General features: G+C 48.3%; 1 protein-coding gene across 1 annotated transcript in view; it reads right to left on the reverse strand.

The window, feature by feature from the left end:
• Trappc10 (trafficking protein particle complex subunit 10) overlaps nt 1-19,407 on the reverse strand; it is a 64,269-nt gene that overhangs the window by 7,522 nt on the left and 37,340 nt on the right. Inside the window, exons 10-21 of the mRNA XM_055607151.1 lie at nt 19,008-19,084; nt 18,024-18,115; nt 15,620-15,760; nt 15,218-15,330; nt 11,989-12,503; nt 11,104-11,245; nt 9,702-9,860; nt 8,849-9,078; nt 7,262-7,362; nt 5,914-6,040; nt 4,457-4,627; nt 845-1,022 (exon numbers count right to left, since the gene is read on the reverse strand). Coding sequence (XP_055463126.1) covers nt 845-1,022; nt 4,457-4,627; nt 5,914-6,040; nt 7,262-7,362; nt 8,849-9,078; nt 9,702-9,860; nt 11,104-11,245; nt 11,989-12,503; nt 15,218-15,330; nt 15,620-15,760; nt 18,024-18,115; nt 19,008-19,084 — 2,046 coding nt within the window. The remainder of the gene's footprint in view (nt 1-844; nt 1,023-4,456; nt 4,628-5,913; nt 6,041-7,261; nt 7,363-8,848; nt 9,079-9,701; nt 9,861-11,103; nt 11,246-11,988; nt 12,504-15,217; nt 15,331-15,619; nt 15,761-18,023; nt 18,116-19,007; nt 19,085-19,407) is intronic.

A 19,407-nucleotide genomic window follows, 5' to 3' on the forward strand; every position in this document is an offset into this window, starting at 1 on the left:
GTAGACCTTGAACTTACAAAGATCTGCTTGCCTCTGCCTCCTGAGTGCTGGGATCAAAGGCGTGCACCACCACCACCCGCTTTTTAATGAAGGTTCTGGAGACTGAACTTAGGTCCCTGTGCTTGCACTTAATGACTGTGCCACTTTTCCAACCCTGTTTTTGAAATGGAATCTCAAGTAACCTAAGAATTACTTAGTAACTGAGGCTAGTCTTAAACTCCTGATTCATGTGTATCTACTCTCCAAATCCTGGTGTTACAGCATATGCCACCACACCTACCCCCCCGGGGGGTTTCTTTACATTGGTATTAATATATGTGCATGTGTGTGCATGTCATGGCATGTGTGTGGAAGTTAGAGGACGTTTGGGAATTGGTTCTCTCTTTTCACTGTGGGGTCACTGCTCGAGGGGTCAAACTTAGACCATCAAGTAGGTGCTTCACGGTACATGCTTTCACCCACTGAGCCATTCTGTCAGCCCCACTGTTGTTTTAAAAATGATAAATATTTGGTTCATCAGTCACATTTAGAGTGATTCTGAGAAAGGCTGGGCCTGGGGAGAGTAAGAGGATAGTGTGTGGTCAGGGGCTTCAGCTACTGAGAACACAGTGATACAGCTCTTAGGGCAATGGTTGGACTCAACCCTCCACAGATGCATCCATGGTCCTGAGTGCCCAGGCTGCTGCTTGTTAGAATGCACTGTAATAACAGAGCTGTGCTTAGTGAGCCCAGGACTGTGCTGCATCATGACTCTATCAGGCAAGTGCTGTGATTCTAGAACTCTGTTCTAGGAGGCTGCATCTCACTGAAGACTGGGCCATCACACCATCAGGAAGAGACCTACCTTCATACATAAGCTTTGTGGAAAAATAGTCCTCAGACTCAACAAGTGCTTCATCCTTGTCCACATCCAGGAGGTCGGCGAGCCGCGTGATAGATACCTCCAAGGAGCAGAGCGAGCCTGTCCTACAGTACTCAGCTCCAGAAGCAGGAAGGATCTCAGCTCTCACATTGTACAGTGTCTGTAAGGAGGGGACAGAGAGGATAAAGGACAGCTGACCCAAGTGGCTAGAAGAAAGGCTACTGAGGGCCATGGTGACAGCCACCTTGGCAGCTGGTTCTTAGAGACACAACCCCAACCCCATGGCCTTAGGCTCTTTCTCTTCTTTTTCCGTTACTATTCTTGTTGAGAGGAAAGTGGGCACATGCCATGTGTGTGTGCAGAACTCAAAAGGCCACTCTGTGGGATTGGTTCTCTCCTTCCACCTTTCCTCAGCTTCCGGGGATCAAATGCAGGTTAGGAGATTTTTGCAATAGGCACCTTTACCTGCACAGCCGTCTCACCGGCCTCTCAGGTGCCTTTTAAATTACAGGTGTTTTCAAACACGGGAGCATGGGTAGTGGAACAGCACTCCATGTGCTTCCCCCATATCAAGGTTACTGATATCTGCTTCATCTGCTTGATCTAAGTCTTTATTAGGGTTTCTAAACCTGCCTAAACTACTCTGAAGCAAATCCCAGACAACCTGCCATTTCACCTCTTATGTTAACACTGAATATTATTTTAAAAAAAATAGACATTTTCTTGCCAAAGTAAACACAATTTCCAAAACTAGTACAATTAATACAAACCCCTGGGTATCATCCAATTCTGTGTGTAACCCCCCGCCCTTTTCTCCGTATCGGCCTCATTCTCAATGGCTTTTCACACAAACCAGTATTTTATCACCACTTAGCACAAACCAAGAGTCTCAACTGGCCTGCTGCCAGTGGCACAGGTGAGAGGCTCACCCACACACGGGCAGTTCCCGCTCAGAAGCCAGTGCTCTTCACCTGGTACATGAAGAGCAACCTAGCCTGTCTTATTAGAATACAATGCATTGCTATTAAAGGAGAAATCGAGATCTAGACTCGTGTTCTCCTGAAGACCCATGGTAAAATGAAAAGTTCTCTGGGTATAAACCAGTTCTCTGACAGCCTTGGTAATGACTTTCTTACCACACACTCAGTTAAGTCTGCTGAGAGAAAGGCAAACAGCCACCAATCTGATGGGCTGGTCTCTTGCTGCTCTCCCATTATGAGGCATATGCAGACATGAGAACACACCCCTGGCCCTCTGAATGGGGCGAGGTTGGGGGCAGAGTAGCCCATTCATACAGGCCAGCTACGGGGTCTAACAGAGATGCAAGGTTGCCCATTCACACATCGTGCACCACGCACCAGTGGGACACACTAGGTGGACACGCTAGCAAAGGACACGTTTCCTAAAGGTTCAAAGGTGCCATCAACAGTGCTGGTGGGTTTGATCTCCAGTTAGTCTCTCCATGCTGGTTTGGAGAAAAGCCAATGTCTGCAGGTAGACCGGCAGTCTCACTAGACTGCTGACACAGCATGTCTGTGACGAGAACCAGGTTCTTTCAGTGATGGCCAGTTGACAGTGGTGTCAAACTACTGCATGCTACAGTCTTCTCAACAAGCAGCATAAGGACAACTGATGAGTCACAGAACAGAGTGGCACACACAAAACTACAACACAAGCACCAAGACTGTCAAGCTCGTAGAAACCTTTCTGACCTTGACTTTCAGATTCTTAGATCCGAACTAGAGAATTAAAGTGATGAAGGGAGAAAAGTGAGATTTCAACAAAAGAAAAAACTTGTATTCCATGCATGTCATCAAAACAGTAAATGCCAACTACAGAAAGGTCAATGTTTACAAATTACACACAGGGACTGATACCAAGAACGTACAACCAAGTAATGAAAACCCAACACTCCATCTTAGTAGACAGCATGGGAATCCCTCCACCCTCTGCAAGACGGTGACACATCCTCTACAACTACTGGGATAGCTGTAATTAAAGCAGCAGCAGCTGTAGAGCTGTGAGAGTGCAGAACCAGGACCCCTGGAGAAATGTTAGAATCCAGCAGCTTCTCAAAGCCTACCCAGACTCCGCTTGGGGGTATTTATTCAAGAGAACCTGGTATGTGTCCTATATGTCTACATAAGAAGTCGTAAGCTGGGGCTAGAGAGATAGCTCAGAGGTTAAGAGCACTGGCTGTTCTACCAAAGGTCCTGAGTTCAATTCCCAGCAACCACATGGTGGCTCACAACCACCTATCGTGAGATCTGATACCCTTTTCTGGCTTGTACATGCAAGCAAAACACTATATACATAGTAAATAAATAAACTTGAATTAAAAAAAAAAAAAAAGAAGAAGAAGAAGTCAACTTCCCTAGCACCAGTATCACAATAGCACATTATCAACATGCAAGATTCTGGCCACTGATAACAGATGAAAGACACACGGCCCATCTGCAGTGGAATAGCGTCCAACTAAAGGAATGAGGTCCTGACATGTGTTTCCAAATGGTGAGTCTTGATAACACTCCTAAATAAAGGATGCTAGTCACGAGTCACATATTAGGGGTGGGAAATGCTGAGAAAATATAGACCCACAGGCAGACCTGCCTGCAGCTTGCAGATTCTCCTGGGTCAGGAGGAAATGAGTAGCTGTGGATTTGGTAGAGGTTCCTTTGGAACACAAGTATTTCCCCAAAAGATCAGAACAATGGTCACATAACTGAATTCAAGAGCATGTGGAAATGCACACTTTAAAAAGTTGAGCATTGTGGCACACAGAGACTCCTTGGCCGCTTTCCATACAGTGGTCCTGTCCGAGTCCTAGTCTCAAGAACACATTTCAGAACGAGCAGCCCATTAAAGGCCTATGACTACACCTGCACTTCAGGAGGCTCTGCAAATCGGGTGTGACAGGAAGGCAGCTAAGACTACACAGAGAAAACCCTCTTAGTAAAACCAAACCAAATAAACAAACAAAAACCACCACGACCACACACACACACACACACACACACACACACACACACACAAAGTACTAGTCTTATTTGGCTAGAGGGAGGCAGAAAAAAGAAGCAGTTAGTGTCAAGAACCATAAACATAAACCTTCCCTGAGGCACACGGCTGTTTCTCAACTGCCGTAAGGTCAAGGGACATGCTGACTGAACCAGACCCAATGAGGCCTGTGTGCCCAGCTCACAGCCATTCAGAGGAGCACACTTCAGTAAGAGGCGGATTATGAGAAAGTAGGACCGTCATCCTGTAGCACTCTCCTGTTTTGGGTTTGACAGCAGCGCTGGGGAGCAGGAGCTCAGGGTAGAGATGAAATGACTCTAACATGTACCCCAGATTGTTATGATAACAGGAAGAGCAGCGCAGGGGTCTAAGTCACGGATCATCAGCATTGTCAGCACCTCAGGAAGGACACAGTGCCACAAACTGGGCAGGCACTGACTCACCTGCTCAGAGGTCATGACCTTCCTTGAGCTGGCTCCAGGATATTGAAAGGATTCACCCAAACCCCCAGAGTACCAAGAACTTGAAGTGCTCTGTGCTCCCGTCCCATACCCGGTTTCCCAATAACATATTACATACAAAAAAGTTCTCCACGTGAAATTCGTAAGTGTAGGGCTTCAAGGAGACAGTCAGCCGCTCTTCAGAAGCTGGGAAAAATCCCACAGAGAACTGGCAGTGCAGCGGAGGGGGAGGCTCCTGTGTCCACGTCAACTCCCAGACAAAGAACACAGACTGCTTGCTGTGGATGAGCTGTAATGAGAGGCACGACTTTGGTCACAGTGCTGGGAGCCTCCAGGAGGACACAGGCCTTCCACTTTATGCAAACAGGCATGTGTCAGGCAGTGTCCGCTGAGAGCCAGTAGGTGGTCCCTGTGGCTCAGCAGCACCTACCACTGCCTGGCTGGCCTGGCTGGCCTGGCACAGAACCTGGCCCCAGCTGGTAAAAAGAGTCCACTTTCTGACTGCATAAGCTTCACAGCATCAAAGATCATGAAAAGTAGTTTTCCATACCATTATTAGTACATAGCAAGCCCCCTCCATGGCTCCATAATGGGGAATACCACTATCACAGTTGGACCAATGGCCCTGCCTGGAGATGGTAGAAACTTCAGGAGGTGAGCTAGTAACTGAGGAAGGAGTCACTGGGGTGTGAAAAGAATATCACCCCTTCCTCCCCGCTTTCCTCCCCAGCTCCCATAAGGTAATGACAATAGCAGCTCTGCTCAACCATGCACTCCTCTCCAGGATATGCTCCCTCTGCACAGGCACAAAATTAACCAGGCAAAATGGCCATGGACTAAAACCATGGATTAGACCATGAGCCAAAGACACCTTTCTTCCTTCAGGTGATTTCTCTCAAGCACTGTATCACAGTGACAGAGGGTTAAAGACCCTCACCCAGTTTACATCCATGTCAATCACTTCCTATTAACATAAAATAACTTAGGAACATGTCCAGGCAGACACATGGCCTAAACACCAGCGTCCATACCTGCAGAATCAGGGTCAGATTTCACAAAAATGTCACAATGGCCAAATAAATATTAGTGGGAAAGGCTGAAAATACTGAAGCTGCAGGCACCACCAGAAATCCTCCGATCAACAGCCAGCAACGCTTACTGTCCAAAAGTACAGACACAAAGGGAGGAAAATGGCAAGGAGTGAGGGCCCAGATGTGAGCTTCTCACAGCAACAGCACAGTAGGCCTACAGTAGCACAGGACCACTCTGTCTCAGGGTGACAGCACACACACAGTTAAGAGATCACATACAAATCACACATAGAGCAGGGTAAGCTCTAGGGTTAATTCTAAAATGGCAAAGACATTCCTGAGCCATTTGCTGCCCCCTCAGCCATCTAAGCCCACCTGTTCTGCAAGTGAACATGGCAGGCACGGGTGCAGCTCTGCCCAGGCCCTCCTTGGTGCCCAGAAGCTAATCCCAATCAGCAGCAGGATCTGCTCGGCTCCAGCCACTCCCTCTGGTCCCCCTCCCTGACCTGCTGAGAATCTGGTGCTCAGGTGAGAGGACAGTTACCTGCTGGGAGTGTGTGTTCAGGGGTGCCAGCCTCAGGTCGGAAGCATGACCCATGTCTTCCAGATTACTATCTGACAGCTCAAAGTCCAACTCTGACAGGTTCTGGACACAGACTTGCACATATTTCCTACAGCACAGAAACAAAGCGGGTCACTCCCATGCCCAGGGCTCTCGCTCCTGGGTCTCCACTATGCACACGCCCCAGATGATTATCTGGACTAGGTGACCCGGGTGGGAGACCCACCCGCAAGACGGTAGTGTCCCTCCATGGGCTGGCATCCCAGCCTGATGCAAAGGAAAGAGCAAGTGGGACGTTAACATTCATCGCTCTCTGCTTCCTGACTGTGGAAACAGTGTGGCCAGCTGCCCACTGCTCCGCTGCCATCCTTCCCTGCTTTGTCGGACTGTGTCTCCCACAACTCTTAGCCCTTCCTGAAGTTGCTTTTGCCACAGCAACAAGACAGGTAGTTAATGCAGATGTTGTCTTAGCTGCTTTAATAGAGCAGCTCGGGTTCTTTCAGAGATGATGGAGGTTTTCAACCTTTACATGTACTGTTTCCCTGCTGCAGGTGATAGGAAGAGAAAAAAAAAAAAAAAAATAGCATAACATTTCATTTATAACTTACCCAAATCCTATTAGTCCACCAGAAAGAGGGACTGGTACAGTGAGAGGTAAGTCAGGGTTGCCAGTGTTGTCATTTAAAGCAGGAAGAGCAGATACTGTGTGGCCCTGACACTGTGCTGTCACCTCTAAACACCCCCAGTAGGTTTGATAACACCTCTAGAGCAGGAGTGCTCAACTAGGCAACTTGGCTCCTCCCAGAAGACTTCGGCATACCTGGGGCACCTGGGGCTGTGATACTGCTGTAGTGAGAGCACCCTGAGGTGCTGCTGAGCACGCTGCAGAGTATACAACAGACCATCTAGCCAGGAAGCACCAAGCCCCAGATATTAGTGTTTTAAAATCTTCACCCTGGGGGGTAGCTAGGTACCAAAGGTGCAGTGACAGAGAACTAGCTACACAAACCTATAAAGATGCAGTGGGCAGCCCACATACCACTTTGTAGAAATTGAACAGTTGGAACCTGCCAGTAACTGGGAGCTTAAAACAGAGATGAGGGGTAGAAAGAGACTGGTCATCAGTTAAAGACCTGGTTTGTACTTCACCTAAAACTCTATACTGACATGTCAACTGTGAGCAGAGGGGAGACTGGGAACATGGCCTGGGTATCCAGGACACAGGGAACTACTCCGGTAATGTGTAAAAACCCTAGTGACACACAGGGACAAGGTCGACACCCTGTCCATTCCAGAGAAGCAGCAGAGCTTGCCCCATCCCCATCCTTACCGGGTTCCGGCAGAGAGCAGAGAATGCATGGTCCTGAAGGGAACACTGAATGTCAGTGCAATGACAGTAGAGTAGATAGACCACGGGCAATCAATGGACACCTGGGAAGAAATACAGGACACCTGTAAGCCACTGTCCAACAACACAACACTGTCACCTTGCACCCAGATGCACAGTGGCTTTACTGTGGCTCACCATCACTGTCCCCAGAGGAAATTCTATTAAACATATTATCACATGAACATGTGAAAAACAAGGAGCCACAGAAACAACAGGATATGGAGACAAGAATTGGAAACAATCCCAGAACGCTAGCTCAGCCCACAGCACAGGCATAATGGCAAGAAAGAGCAAGGCCACCAGTGTGTCATTCACCTAGGGCCAAGATGCTAAATGCACCTCACAGTGATGCATGTGCCCAAAGGCTTCCTAGCAGCCATGAACCACTGGAAAGCAGGCAACATCCAGTTATGTCACCTGTCTGACAGAACCTAGCTAAAGGCCAACCAAAGTGAGGGTATGGTGTAGACAAAGAGATACTCCCTAGGGGCAGGAGAGGAGCAGGTTTTGAGTTTGGTTTTATCCCAATACAGAACAGACAGATCTACTGGGAGCAAACCACATCTCCCACTGAAGAAGACCTCGTCTTTCTGTCCTGTATTCTCTGCACAAGGTGCAGGGAGAAATTTCCTAACTACTCTTGAGAGATTGTATAGAGGTTTGAATGAGAATGGGCCCCATCAGCTCATGTTTGAATAAATGGTCCCTAGTTGATGGAACTCTCAGGGAAGGATTACATGTGGCCTTCTTGAGGAGGTGTGTCAATGGAGGCAGGCTTTGACAAGGTTTCCAAAGCACACCATGACCAGTTAGCTCTCTCTGTCTCATGTTTGTAGATCAAGATGTGAGCTTTCAGCCACTGCTCTAGTGCCATGCCTGCTACCTGCTGCCATGCTCCCTACCATGGTGGTCATAGACTCACCCTCTGAAACCACAAGCCCCAGGTTAAAGCTTTCTTCTATAAGCTGTCTGAGTTATGGTGCTTTATCACAGTGACAGGGGGGACGACTGAAAAGGAAAATCTCTTCTACAGAGATTGACTATCTTATACCAGAGACCACATGCATTTAAAGTGACTGCTGTGTGAGGTCTACCCTACTGCTCCTGTACCCACACTGCACAACATGGGAGGCTCAAAAAGGGCCTCAGAATTGAAGTCGTGTCATAGGAGGTGGACACACCTGGCAATACTCCCTGAGCTGAGGTCACATGTTCTTGTGACCTGAGCAACCATCTTTCTGAGTACCTGTCAACAAACACCAGCCCCAAGGCCTACTTCAAGGGAGCTGTTCCTGGCTGAGTAGATCCAGGCCTTGTGTGACTCAAGCTTGTGCAGCTAGGTCACAGGATGCATGGATCTACTCTTCCTCCCGGTGCCATGGTGAGACCACTCTAGCTGCAGTGATGTCACAGCCTCCATTCTCCTGTGGTGGCTGCAGCCCAGATGAGCACACAGGAGAGCACAGGAGAACCCTACCAGACAGGAAGAGGCAGCTGCCTGGCCGCACAACCCAAGACCCTCTCTACCTTGTGATCTGTGGTGACCATGCAATGGCCAGCTCTCTGCGTGTCTTTCTGTTTCCTGTGGGGCTCTGGGGTCCCCAGAATACTGGCATCCCCCTCAGCTGCAGGAGCTGAAGGTAAAGACAGAACCTCCAGCTCAAACTCGATCACGTGGTATGCAGGTGCACTGGGAAGAGCGATGCTTGTGACCTTGTCAGAGGACTGGATCCGGAGCAAGGCAGAGGAGCATTCTTCTGTGGGAGACAGAAAGTCACCTCAGACGTGACTCCTTGTCTTGTTCCCCTGTCAGCTGGGAACAGGCATAATGGGAGGTGCTGCCAAGCTCTTGCTCTCCTATGTGCAGGAAGGAGGACAGAGCTAGGGGAGAGGCAGGGCAATCCAGGACCCAAGACAGAGGCTCCACAGGAGGCTGGCAGGCCAGGCACTGCTCAAAGAGCAGACAGGTTGGGGCAGCACCCACATGCCTGCATGTTCTGTCTTACTGCAGACCAACGCCTGCCTCATGGAAAAAGATGAGGGCTAGGGATTGGTGCCTAAAAGGGTGATCTGCTTTTGCTCTTTAGTGGTAGGTGGAGTGATCGGCCTGGAGAAGCACCCCCGTGGAACACAGTCCAGCTATGAAACTGCACTGAATGCCTGGCAAGCCTGGCAGCACGGGGCACCTAATGAACACGCCATGCTCAGTATATATCCCTAAAAGTATGCCCAACACAGACGCTGGCTCAGGCCACCTACAAATGCTGACCCCAGAGGACGAGACAAGGTGCCACAGTAAGTGTCAGGGCAGCGATGCCTGGTTATTCTTCCATCCTTGAAGTGTGTGAACACACATGCACCAGCCACCTGCCTGCCTTACCTCTTGAGTTAGAGTAGACCACGGCTCTGTTTTCCGCCTGGCACAGGATGAGCATGGCTTCAACATTGCTGAGCTGGAGGCTGTCTCCATTTTTTACTGTATAATGGCCAGTAGTGACAGTAAACTTGACCTTCTGAGGAATGCCAGCCAAAAGGCTATCTAAATGAAACAAGACAGCAATTAATATCACTGTCCCAGGGAGAGCTGTCACAGGAGCTCACGGAGAGGTGAAAGAGCTTTTCTTTCTTTTACTGTAGAGTCTGTTATCCCTGGGCACCATTCCCTCCTGCCTCGCCTTTTACTCACTGAGAACAAAGGACACATGAACCTGAGGGAGGGGAATGTCACCTGGGCTGGCAGAGCGAGAGTCTGGTATTCATAAGTTATTCAAGGCAGTCAGCAACTCGAGGACAAAATAAGGAGTGGGCACTGGGCTTGCTCAGGAGAATGGCGCAGGGGATCAGGTGAGAGGCAGCACAGGAGGAGCAGGTGACAGGCAAGGGACAAAGAGGCAAGGCAGAAGACGGAGGCAAAGCCATGGCAGGAAGGAGAGGAGGGCTAGGAGCAGAGCTCAGGCTGATCCTAGTTCACCCCCATACGAGAACCTCTAGAGACAGGGTGCTGGCCTGACACTCAAGGGCATCTGCTGGTGGCCCTGGCAGAAGCTGCAAAATAAAGAAGTAAACAGAACTAAGGAAATTTAACTGGAAAATGCTTTCCTTTCTGTGTCTTTCATTTTGCTTTAAATAAAAGCAGTCTGGTACGGCTCAGAGCTAGTGGCTAGAGCCAGAGACCTGCATCTGTTGATGGCCTCCTGAGGCAGCCAGGGCCTTGCATGGGGAGTCCGTGCGTGTGGTTCACATGTGCACTTGCGTGTCTGAATGTGCATCTGAAAACTGCAGTCACTGATATTTCTCAACGGAAGAAGACAGCAAGTAAAGGTGTTACTAGTCTAAGACCTTGCCTTTCTGATGTTCTAGAACATGCCACATGGCTGCAGTCATTTCTGAATGCCAGCTCCTTCTACTCTGAACGCTTACCAGCTGGACAGAATCACTAGGTTTCTCTGGGCCATGCTGTGGAATCAGGCGCACTCAGAATTTCAAAGACAAAACCTGATCAGAGCATGAACCACACTCCACGTGCTGCCACCAAAAAAAAAGCCAGCTCCACAAGTTCCCTGCAGAACAGCTCTGTGTCTTACATGGTTCCTAAGCATGATGGCTACAATCACAGGACAATGAGCATCCCCATGGACAACTCTGCAGCCAGTGGCTTCCACGACCCTTTCTCAGTGTCCCCCGCAGGTAGACAGCAGAGGAGCAAGATGCTGTGGAAGGTGGTATCTGAGACCCTCCCTCGAGCCCTCTTGGCTTCCTGTGTGACTGCAGGCTCCACTCACCAGCCAGCGGTTCCACAAGCAGCTGAGGCTCCTGAGAGTACACATCATACTGTACAACAGGGTGGATGTGTGCAAGGACAAACCACACAGGGCCCACTGAGGCCCGCAGCTGTCGCAGCGTGTATGTTCCAGGTTCTTTGGCCTAGGGGCAAAACAAGGCACTCTCTGTGTTACATGTTCCCAAGGCAAAGGTGACTGTCCTCTCACCCAGTGTCCTCTCACTGTCCCTGCAGCCCTATATCCTGTGCATTGCACATGCACCTAGACCGCTCCAGGAACCTGCTAGCTCTCCAGGCCTTTCTAGGCACCTGATGTTTCTGGCTCAGCTTTAACCTCTGATGAAGCAGACTCAGAGTGAGGTCAGGTGCAAGTTATATCCATGGGGGACAAAACTGTCTTCCTCAGACCCTGTCCTCACATGAGGCGAAACAAGCAGGGTATGCTCCGTCAGAGCCAAGTGTACAAAGGGAGACAGCTGATAGGGCAGTCACCTTCAAAATCCCCTTAACAAGTAAGAGGGCATCTTCATACACTCAGGAAACAGCTAAGAAAATCCCCATAGCCCAGCCAGTTAAAAAAGCTGACTAAAAGTCCAAACAAAGATCGTCATACAGCAGCTGGGGATGGTGGCTCATGCCTGTGGAGAAGCTGGGGCAGGAGGACTGCCTTGAGCATGAGGCCAGCCTGTCTCAAAATTAAATCATAACAAAACCAAGAACAGATTTCATTCAAAAACTTATCACCAGCCAAGCCACTTTAAATACAAAAGTTGAATCTTCTCTAGGATGAAGACAAAACCCAGACGCAGCAGAGGGCCTCACAGCACTCTCAGACTCGTTCCCGGCCTCCACAGCTCGGGAGCCATGTCCCGAGCCCAGCCCGTACCTGGGTCCTGAACGCTATCTTGTTGGCTCCTGGCCGCAGAGTCACACTGTTGCACCTCAGCACATGGGCCCCGTCCTCCAGGGCCAGCCCCGAGGGTGTCTCTAGAGAGGAGCTGCTCTCCTGTCTCCGTAGAAGCATGTGGACGTTCCTACAAATAATGCCTGTGGTGTTCAAGGAGTTATCAGATGGGCTTCTCTCCAACATCTCCGACAACTCCAGGGCAGGCAGGCTGTTCTGAGATGCAGGAAACAGGGAGGCCTCGGCTGGAAAGGTGATGATTCCATTGGAAGTCTTGTGCTTGGTCAGCCACTCAGCTGTCTTCCGGTAGTTGTTTTTTTCGATGCTGAAGTGAACGTTGACAGTAATCTGGTCCACATGGACAGGGACAGGCATCTGGCTACACACTGTTATCTCCACAGTCAGGACGCCACCCGCATGGACCACAGCGTTGGGAGGGTCAAAACGGAGATCCTTTAGCCGCGCAAAGGAGTGCATAGGTAGCACCACCTTGTGACCTGCAAACACACACTCCATGTCCCACACTTGAGCCACATCCCCTGCTGACACTGGGAGGCAGCGCGCTACCCCTCAGCACATGGATGCTTAGGCAAAGGATAAAGACTGCGAGCTTCCCAACCTCCTGCATTCCTTATTCACAAAATCAGACTTAAGAAAGATTTCTAAAGCTCTGGGAATGAGAAAAATCAACAGCAGCGAAGACTTCCATGGCTGTTTTGGCAAATTTAGGAGGAATAAAGAACAAATGCTGCCTCAATTTCAAAATAAAACTGGTCAGCAGTCCAATTCCTAGAGTCATCCACAGGGGACTCAAATACCCTCCCAAGTAAAGAAGCTAATACTCCACTGTGCCCCTGAAAGTTAGCCCTGGCACTTCACAGTCTATGGAGATAGTAGAAAGACAGCTGCCCATAGTGGGGGGTGGGGAGAGCAGGGCGCTCTGCAGACACTGAAGATGGATGAGAACCCACAGTGTTCCCCGTTCCCTTCCTTTCCTCGAATACCTTAACTGCAGGTAGAGAAGGTACAGTGCTGAAGAACCAGTGAACAGTACTGATGAACTAAAGAAGTTGAGGTGGACTCAGAGGAAGTGTGCTTAGCAGGGGCAAAGCTGAGGCTGTGGCTATGGCTGTGGGTTGGCCCATCCAAAAACCAACCACCAAACCAACCAAAGTCCGTTCAGAAGTTAGAGCAGACTTGCCACAACTGACCTAAGAAACAGAAGCTGTTGGAACTTGTGCTCACATAGGGGGACCAAGGAGCACTCCCATCATGTCTCACACAGCAGCAAGCAGAGAAGGCACACTAGAGTTTGTAAATCAAACCACTGTCCTAATGCTGCTGAGAACATCATGGAGGGCAAATCCATTTCTGCAGCCTGTGATCACACAAGGAGCCAGAACCTTGTGGAGAACGTGCACCTGCTACAGTCAAGGGCTATGCAACTCGACCCATGCACATCTTGTGGTGGATAAAGCCCTAGCCCCCCAGAACAACAGTTCTTGGACAGGAGGTAAATGAGGTCAAGCGGCACTCACAGAAAGACATCCCAAGTGCCTTCTGTCTTCTGCATTATGTATAAGGAAGGAGCCCTCCCCAGAACAAGACCCTACTCTACCTGCCCTTGGACTTGTGCCTCTAGAACTCCGAACAAATGCCTGCTGTTGAGTCCCTGTGCCACAGTATCTTATAATGGCAGCCTGTAGGTATTTCTCTTAAGGCTCTCAATCAACAACACACAAGGAGTAAAACTTTGTAAGTTTCATCTGGCCACACAAAATCATCAGGTGTATTCCCCCAAACATTTAACCTGAATCTAACTTGGAGGCTGTAACTCGGACGCTCCCAGGCAGAGGCCCAGGAACAGATTCCAGGAGTTGGACTGATCTGAATGACAGCTGCCTCAGTGTTCTGGAAATAAAAACAAACGAAATGGTGTAGCGACACATGCCACACACCATGAGCCTTGAAGACATTGGAGTCAAAGAAGCCAGTCACTAGAGACTTCATATAATGCAAGTCTACAGAGAGCAGGGAAGTGGCTGCAGGGGCTGGAAGGTAGGTCCAGGGTTTCGTGCTGGGTAACAGAGCAGAACATGGTGGTGGGGCCGCACATCTGTGCATACACTAAAAGCCACTGAATTGTGTGCTTCAAGTGGGAATCCATGATGTGTAAATTCTATCTCAGAAAAGATATTACATTTAAAAGGAAACAGTGTCTTAAAAAAAAAAAAAAGACATGAGAGTCAATGTTCTAATTCAAAAGAGAACTGAGACATATAGCCTATTTGGGTAAAGTCCAGACCTTCACTCAAGTTCAGCAGGGAAAGAGATGAAGAGAAAGACAAAGACCCACGACTGTTTCACAGGCCAGTAGTATGGTCCCACTCCTTCTACTCCTTTCATATAATGTATGTGCCAAGAATTAAGTGATATGTGGCTCTTCATTGGACTCCACTAAAAATGATTTATGTGGGTCTGCAGAGATGGTTAATGGGTTCAGTGTTTGGCATGTGTGCATGCATATCTCAGTTTGGAACCTCGGCATCCACATAAAAGCGGAGCATCTGCTACTGCAGCACTGGAGAGGAGAGAGAGGCACATTCCACAGCTCTCTGGCCAGCCTAGAAACAAGTTCAGTGGAATCCCTTATCTCCAAAAGTAAGTGGATTAAAAGTAAGAGGTGATTAAGAAAGACATCCTGAAATCAACACTGGCACTGGCACTGGCGCGCGCGCGCGCACGCACACACACACACACACACACACACACACACACACACACGTTAATGCATGCTTAGCACTTGAGAGGCAGATGCAGAAGGACTATTTCAAGTCCTTATAGACCCAGCTGGGTCTACATAGTAAGTTTCAGACTAACCAGGACCACATCATGAGAACATGTCACAAAACATACAACATAAAAATTACAGCAATTCATGGAAGCACTCTTGAGGTAATCAGAGAGACCTGAGTCTGGGCAGGTACCTGTGAATGCCTCTTGTGAGTCTGGGACATTCTTCTGCATCACAGAAGCATGCTATCTGGTTTGGGTGAAGTCCAGAGCTTCACTCAAGTTCAGCAAAGAGAAAGAGACTGAGAAAGACAAAGACCCATGGCTGCTTCACAGGCCAGCAGTATGGCTCTGTTCCTCCTCCTCCTTTCGTACTATATTGAAAATCCTGTGACACAGGACTGGCCACCAGCCTCACCTGGGTTGTCCTCCTGCTGGTTAGCAAAGCTGAGGATCTCCTGGCAGAAGTACTTCCGCTCTTCCTCCATCAGGTGATGGTCGCTGGCCAAAAGGCTGCTGGTCTGCAAGTAGCTAAAGTGTGAGTTAAGGGCCAGGGAGGACCTCCTGGGGAAGATGCTGGGACAAAAGGGCTTCAAAGAATGGCCCAATTTTTTTTTTTTTTAACATTATTAGAAACTCAAAGTTAAGATTTTAAAAAAGAGTGGACACTTGGTCTATGCTCTATGGTCTCCCACCCTCCCAGTAAGGCAGAGCCTCTTTCCCCTACAACTAGGAGCAGCCAACACACTCAGTTGTGAGCAGTGACACCATATAATCAGACAGTGACTTGTGTTATGACGTCATTGGATTCAAAGGATACTTTTCCATTTGTCCAAGGTGTTTTTGGCACTCGGCTAGCTGCTTCCTTGTATGCGTGACAGGCAGGGCCCAGCCCTCAGCCAGGTAATTTTTCAAAGCTCCCTGAAGATACATTTCTGCCTTCTGTGGTGACCTTTTCTTCCTTGCAAAGTTAGCAAACAGAAGCTTGTTAGTTCTCACAAGGGCCAGCAGACATCCACATGACACTTGGATGCTTTTACAGTCCTCCCACACTCCTCCTCACCACTCCTCCTGTGAGGAAGCCACAAAGGACTACTTGGGTACTATCTGAGCAGTGGATTCAGGGTGATACTATGCTGTTGCTCTGACATCTGTCACTAGCATTGTTCACACTTCCTAGCTAGATCTCAGGTCAGTAGGTAAGAATACTTTTTAACCTCCTTCCCAACTTCCCTCCCTCCCCCCTCCCTTCCCCCTCCACCCGAAGGGAGGAGCAGCCTTGCTAGGCCACAGAGGAGGACATTGCAGCCAGTCCTGATGAGACCTGATAAGCTAGGGTCAGATGGAAGGGGAGGAGGACCTCCCCCTATCAGTGGACTTAGAGAGGGGCAGGAAGGAGATAAGTGAGAGAGGGTGGGATTGGGACAGAATGAGGGAGAGGGCTACAGCTGGAATATAAAATAAACTGTAATCAATATAAAAATTAAAATTAAATTAAAAAAAGTATTTTATTTTATTTTTTAGATTTATTTATCATATATACAATGTTCTGTCTGCATGTACACCTGTACACCAGAATAGGGCGCCAGATCTCATGCTAGATGGTTGTGAGCCACCATGTAGTTGCTGGGAATTGACTTCTGGAAGAGCAGTAAGTGCTCTTAACCTCTGAGCCATCTCTCCAGCCCAAAAATACTTTCTTACTGGAAGGTGGGACCGCGAAGGCTGGGAGAAGGGAAGGATTTGTCCAAATCCCTAGTGACTAGTCACAGCTGGGACATGTTGCCATACCATGCTGGGCCCATGCCAACAGTCTCTATACTAGAGCTGAGGTCAGTTACAACCCGGCATATACATACAAGCTGGTTCCAGAGACTGAGGGCACCAAAGATTAGACAAGCAATACCAAGAGAAAGCCTTCCTAGGTCTAAGGAAACCACAAAGACGCTCAGAATAAACTGTTAAGTTTTCGGCACAAATTCACCAGCACCTGTTATACCTCAGAGAGACTGGGGCTCCCATGCCGTCCCCAGAGGGCAATATAGCCAAGCTCTCCAGGGCATCCTTGGGGCAGAATCCCCATTTCCACTACTTCAGACACAATCAGAGTTCATAAGTCCCAAATAAATGTTTCTCAAATTAAGTAAAATTTAAACTTATCAAAGTACACTAGTTTTTCTGCATTCTTTTGGCTCTCCTACAAATCCCAGTTTTTTAAAGGGTCTAGAACCTTCCTACCTCTTCATTTACCATCTCTAAAGCACTCTAAGTATCCAATGAGTTTACAGAGTCTGGGAAACCTTACGAAGAGGGAAGCCACTCATCATTCAGCTAGTATGTGGCCAAGCTGAACTGGGTCTCTGGGTCCTAAAGGAAAGGCCAGTGCCTGGCACTAGGACTCTGTGCCTCTGGATTCTACAGTGGTCAAGTGCATTAAGCTCACAGCACCCTAAACATAGCTTCCCCTGACTGCAGGAGTGGATCACGACTCCTTGAGCTTGTTCACAGCTCCAGCCCCACTGTGAAGAAGGTAGGTGAGAGATGGCTGCTCCAGAAAACCTGGAGTCACTTAGGTGTCTAAAAGGCCCTATCCAACAATCCACACCAGTTTTGTTTCATCTACTAAAATTACCTTAAGTACAAATTCAAAACTTTGTTTCAAGTACACAAGCTTGTGTACTTCCTCTCCCATTTATAAGTGCCATCTCCTTGCAGAGCTTTGAAACGGAATCCCACTGTAGCAGGCCAAGTTTGCTTTTTTCAGCAGACCAGTTTTCTCACAAACCCTGGAGCTAGAGCAGGTTTCCATGCTCATGCCCAGGGCGCCCCTCCCACTTGCATCTGGTGGGTTTGTGATGAACTTTAAACTACAGGACCAAATGCTCCTTACCTACCCTGGAAGGTAGGCTCTAAAATACTCTCATTGTTCATCGAAGTTAATTAGCTAACTTAAAAGTTAAGATATGTTTTATGCATGTATATCTGGATCTGGATCCCTAACATTAATTAAATATATAGCGGGTCAAAGATCAGTAACAACCACTAAAGTAATAAGCCAAAAACCTCCCCATGTGATTCTGGAAGAAACTCTACACAAAATGATGATTGGCTAATGGGGTCTACTTGTCTCCATCTACCAAGTCATGCAGACTTTACAGTAATTCTGTGTATAAATCTTTTCATATGCACGTGAAATGCTTAAATCCAAGTTCACCATCAATTACATGTAAAATTCTGCCAGGTCTTTCCCAACGAGCTTGGCAGATCGGATCCTCCCAATGTTTGTGTACATCTCAATGGTGGCATGGGACAAGTCCTGTGAAAAAGTGAAAAAGCACAATTATGTCCTTGAGTTTATCTTTAATTATGTGTGTGTGGAGCTCAGGGTATGTGCACACGAGGCCATAGGCATCGGATCCCCTGAAACTAGAGTTACAAGCCTCTCAATGTGGGTCCTGGGGAAAGAACTCAGAACTTCTGCACAAGCACCACATGTCCTTAACCACCATGATCTCTTCTAGACCTGTACTTGAAATTTTAGGGCACGCCTCACATTTACTTTACCCAAAGAACACACTGTGATTAACAGTTTTCACTTGGTATCTGCTACTTTCACAGTGTCACATGACATACCATAATTTCCGTACAAAGCCAGTAACTTGTACGTGTGTTATGAAGCACATTATATAAGACAGTCACAAACTCACACAGCGTAGCTTGTGTAACTCTCTCACTGCTTCTGTCTGAACACACCCTTCCTGGCACTCTTCCTAGCAGCGTATGAAATGGGAACACAGTAGATTTACAGCGCTTCCCACTTCACGGTCAGGAACTGGGCTGACACCCACCTGTCATTACTTCCTGGAATCTTGCTAATTTAACCTTTAAAATCAAGCACCATAGCTCTGCCCAAGCACAAATGGGCACTTTTGACAAAGAAAAGTATTCATTATCTACTTACTAAAGAGAAAAACCTATGCTGAACCAAATTGTAAGTATTTCATTGTTGTGTTTGTGCCTAATCACGGTCTGAGAGGCACTAATCCACATGTAAATAACTACCCGGTTTTTACACCTCTCCCCAGTGTACCCAATAAACGACTAGGGCCAACAATGAGGGGTCAAAATACCAGTTCATCCAATTCAGAAGGCCAGAACAAAGCCAGTCAGGGCTGAGTGGCCAGAGGAGGGATTCCTACCACACTTACCAAGTAGTGCTTCTCAAAGGCCTCTACTGAGGACAGCGCTTCCTGGAGTTTCTTGTAAGGACTCTGAGCTGTGTTGGCTGAAAGACAATGGAAGGAAGCATCTTTCTCAGCAGCAGCATGAACAGTTGTATGTGTCACACTCACTTTTAGACCTCAGGGTGATGATCTCACAGGACACTCATGGGAATCGTGAAAACACAGTCTTGCCAGTGTGACCATATTATGACATCTATTCCTCCCCACTTCATGAAACAGCTCAAGACCATCCCATAAAACTGTTCTCTGATGGCCAGGCATGGTGGTGCATGCATGTGAACCCAGCACTCAGGGAGGCAGAGGCAGGTGGATCTCTGTGAGTTCGAGGCCAGCCTAGTGTACTAAGTGAGCCCAGGACAGTCAA

Source organism: Psammomys obesus, unplaced genomic scaffold (genome assembly GCF_907164565.1).
Source record: "Psammomys obesus unplaced genomic scaffold, mPsaObe1.curated_primary_1811, whole genome shotgun sequence".
NCBI classification, from domain to species: Eukaryota; Metazoa; Chordata; class Mammalia; order Rodentia; family Muridae; genus Psammomys; species Psammomys obesus.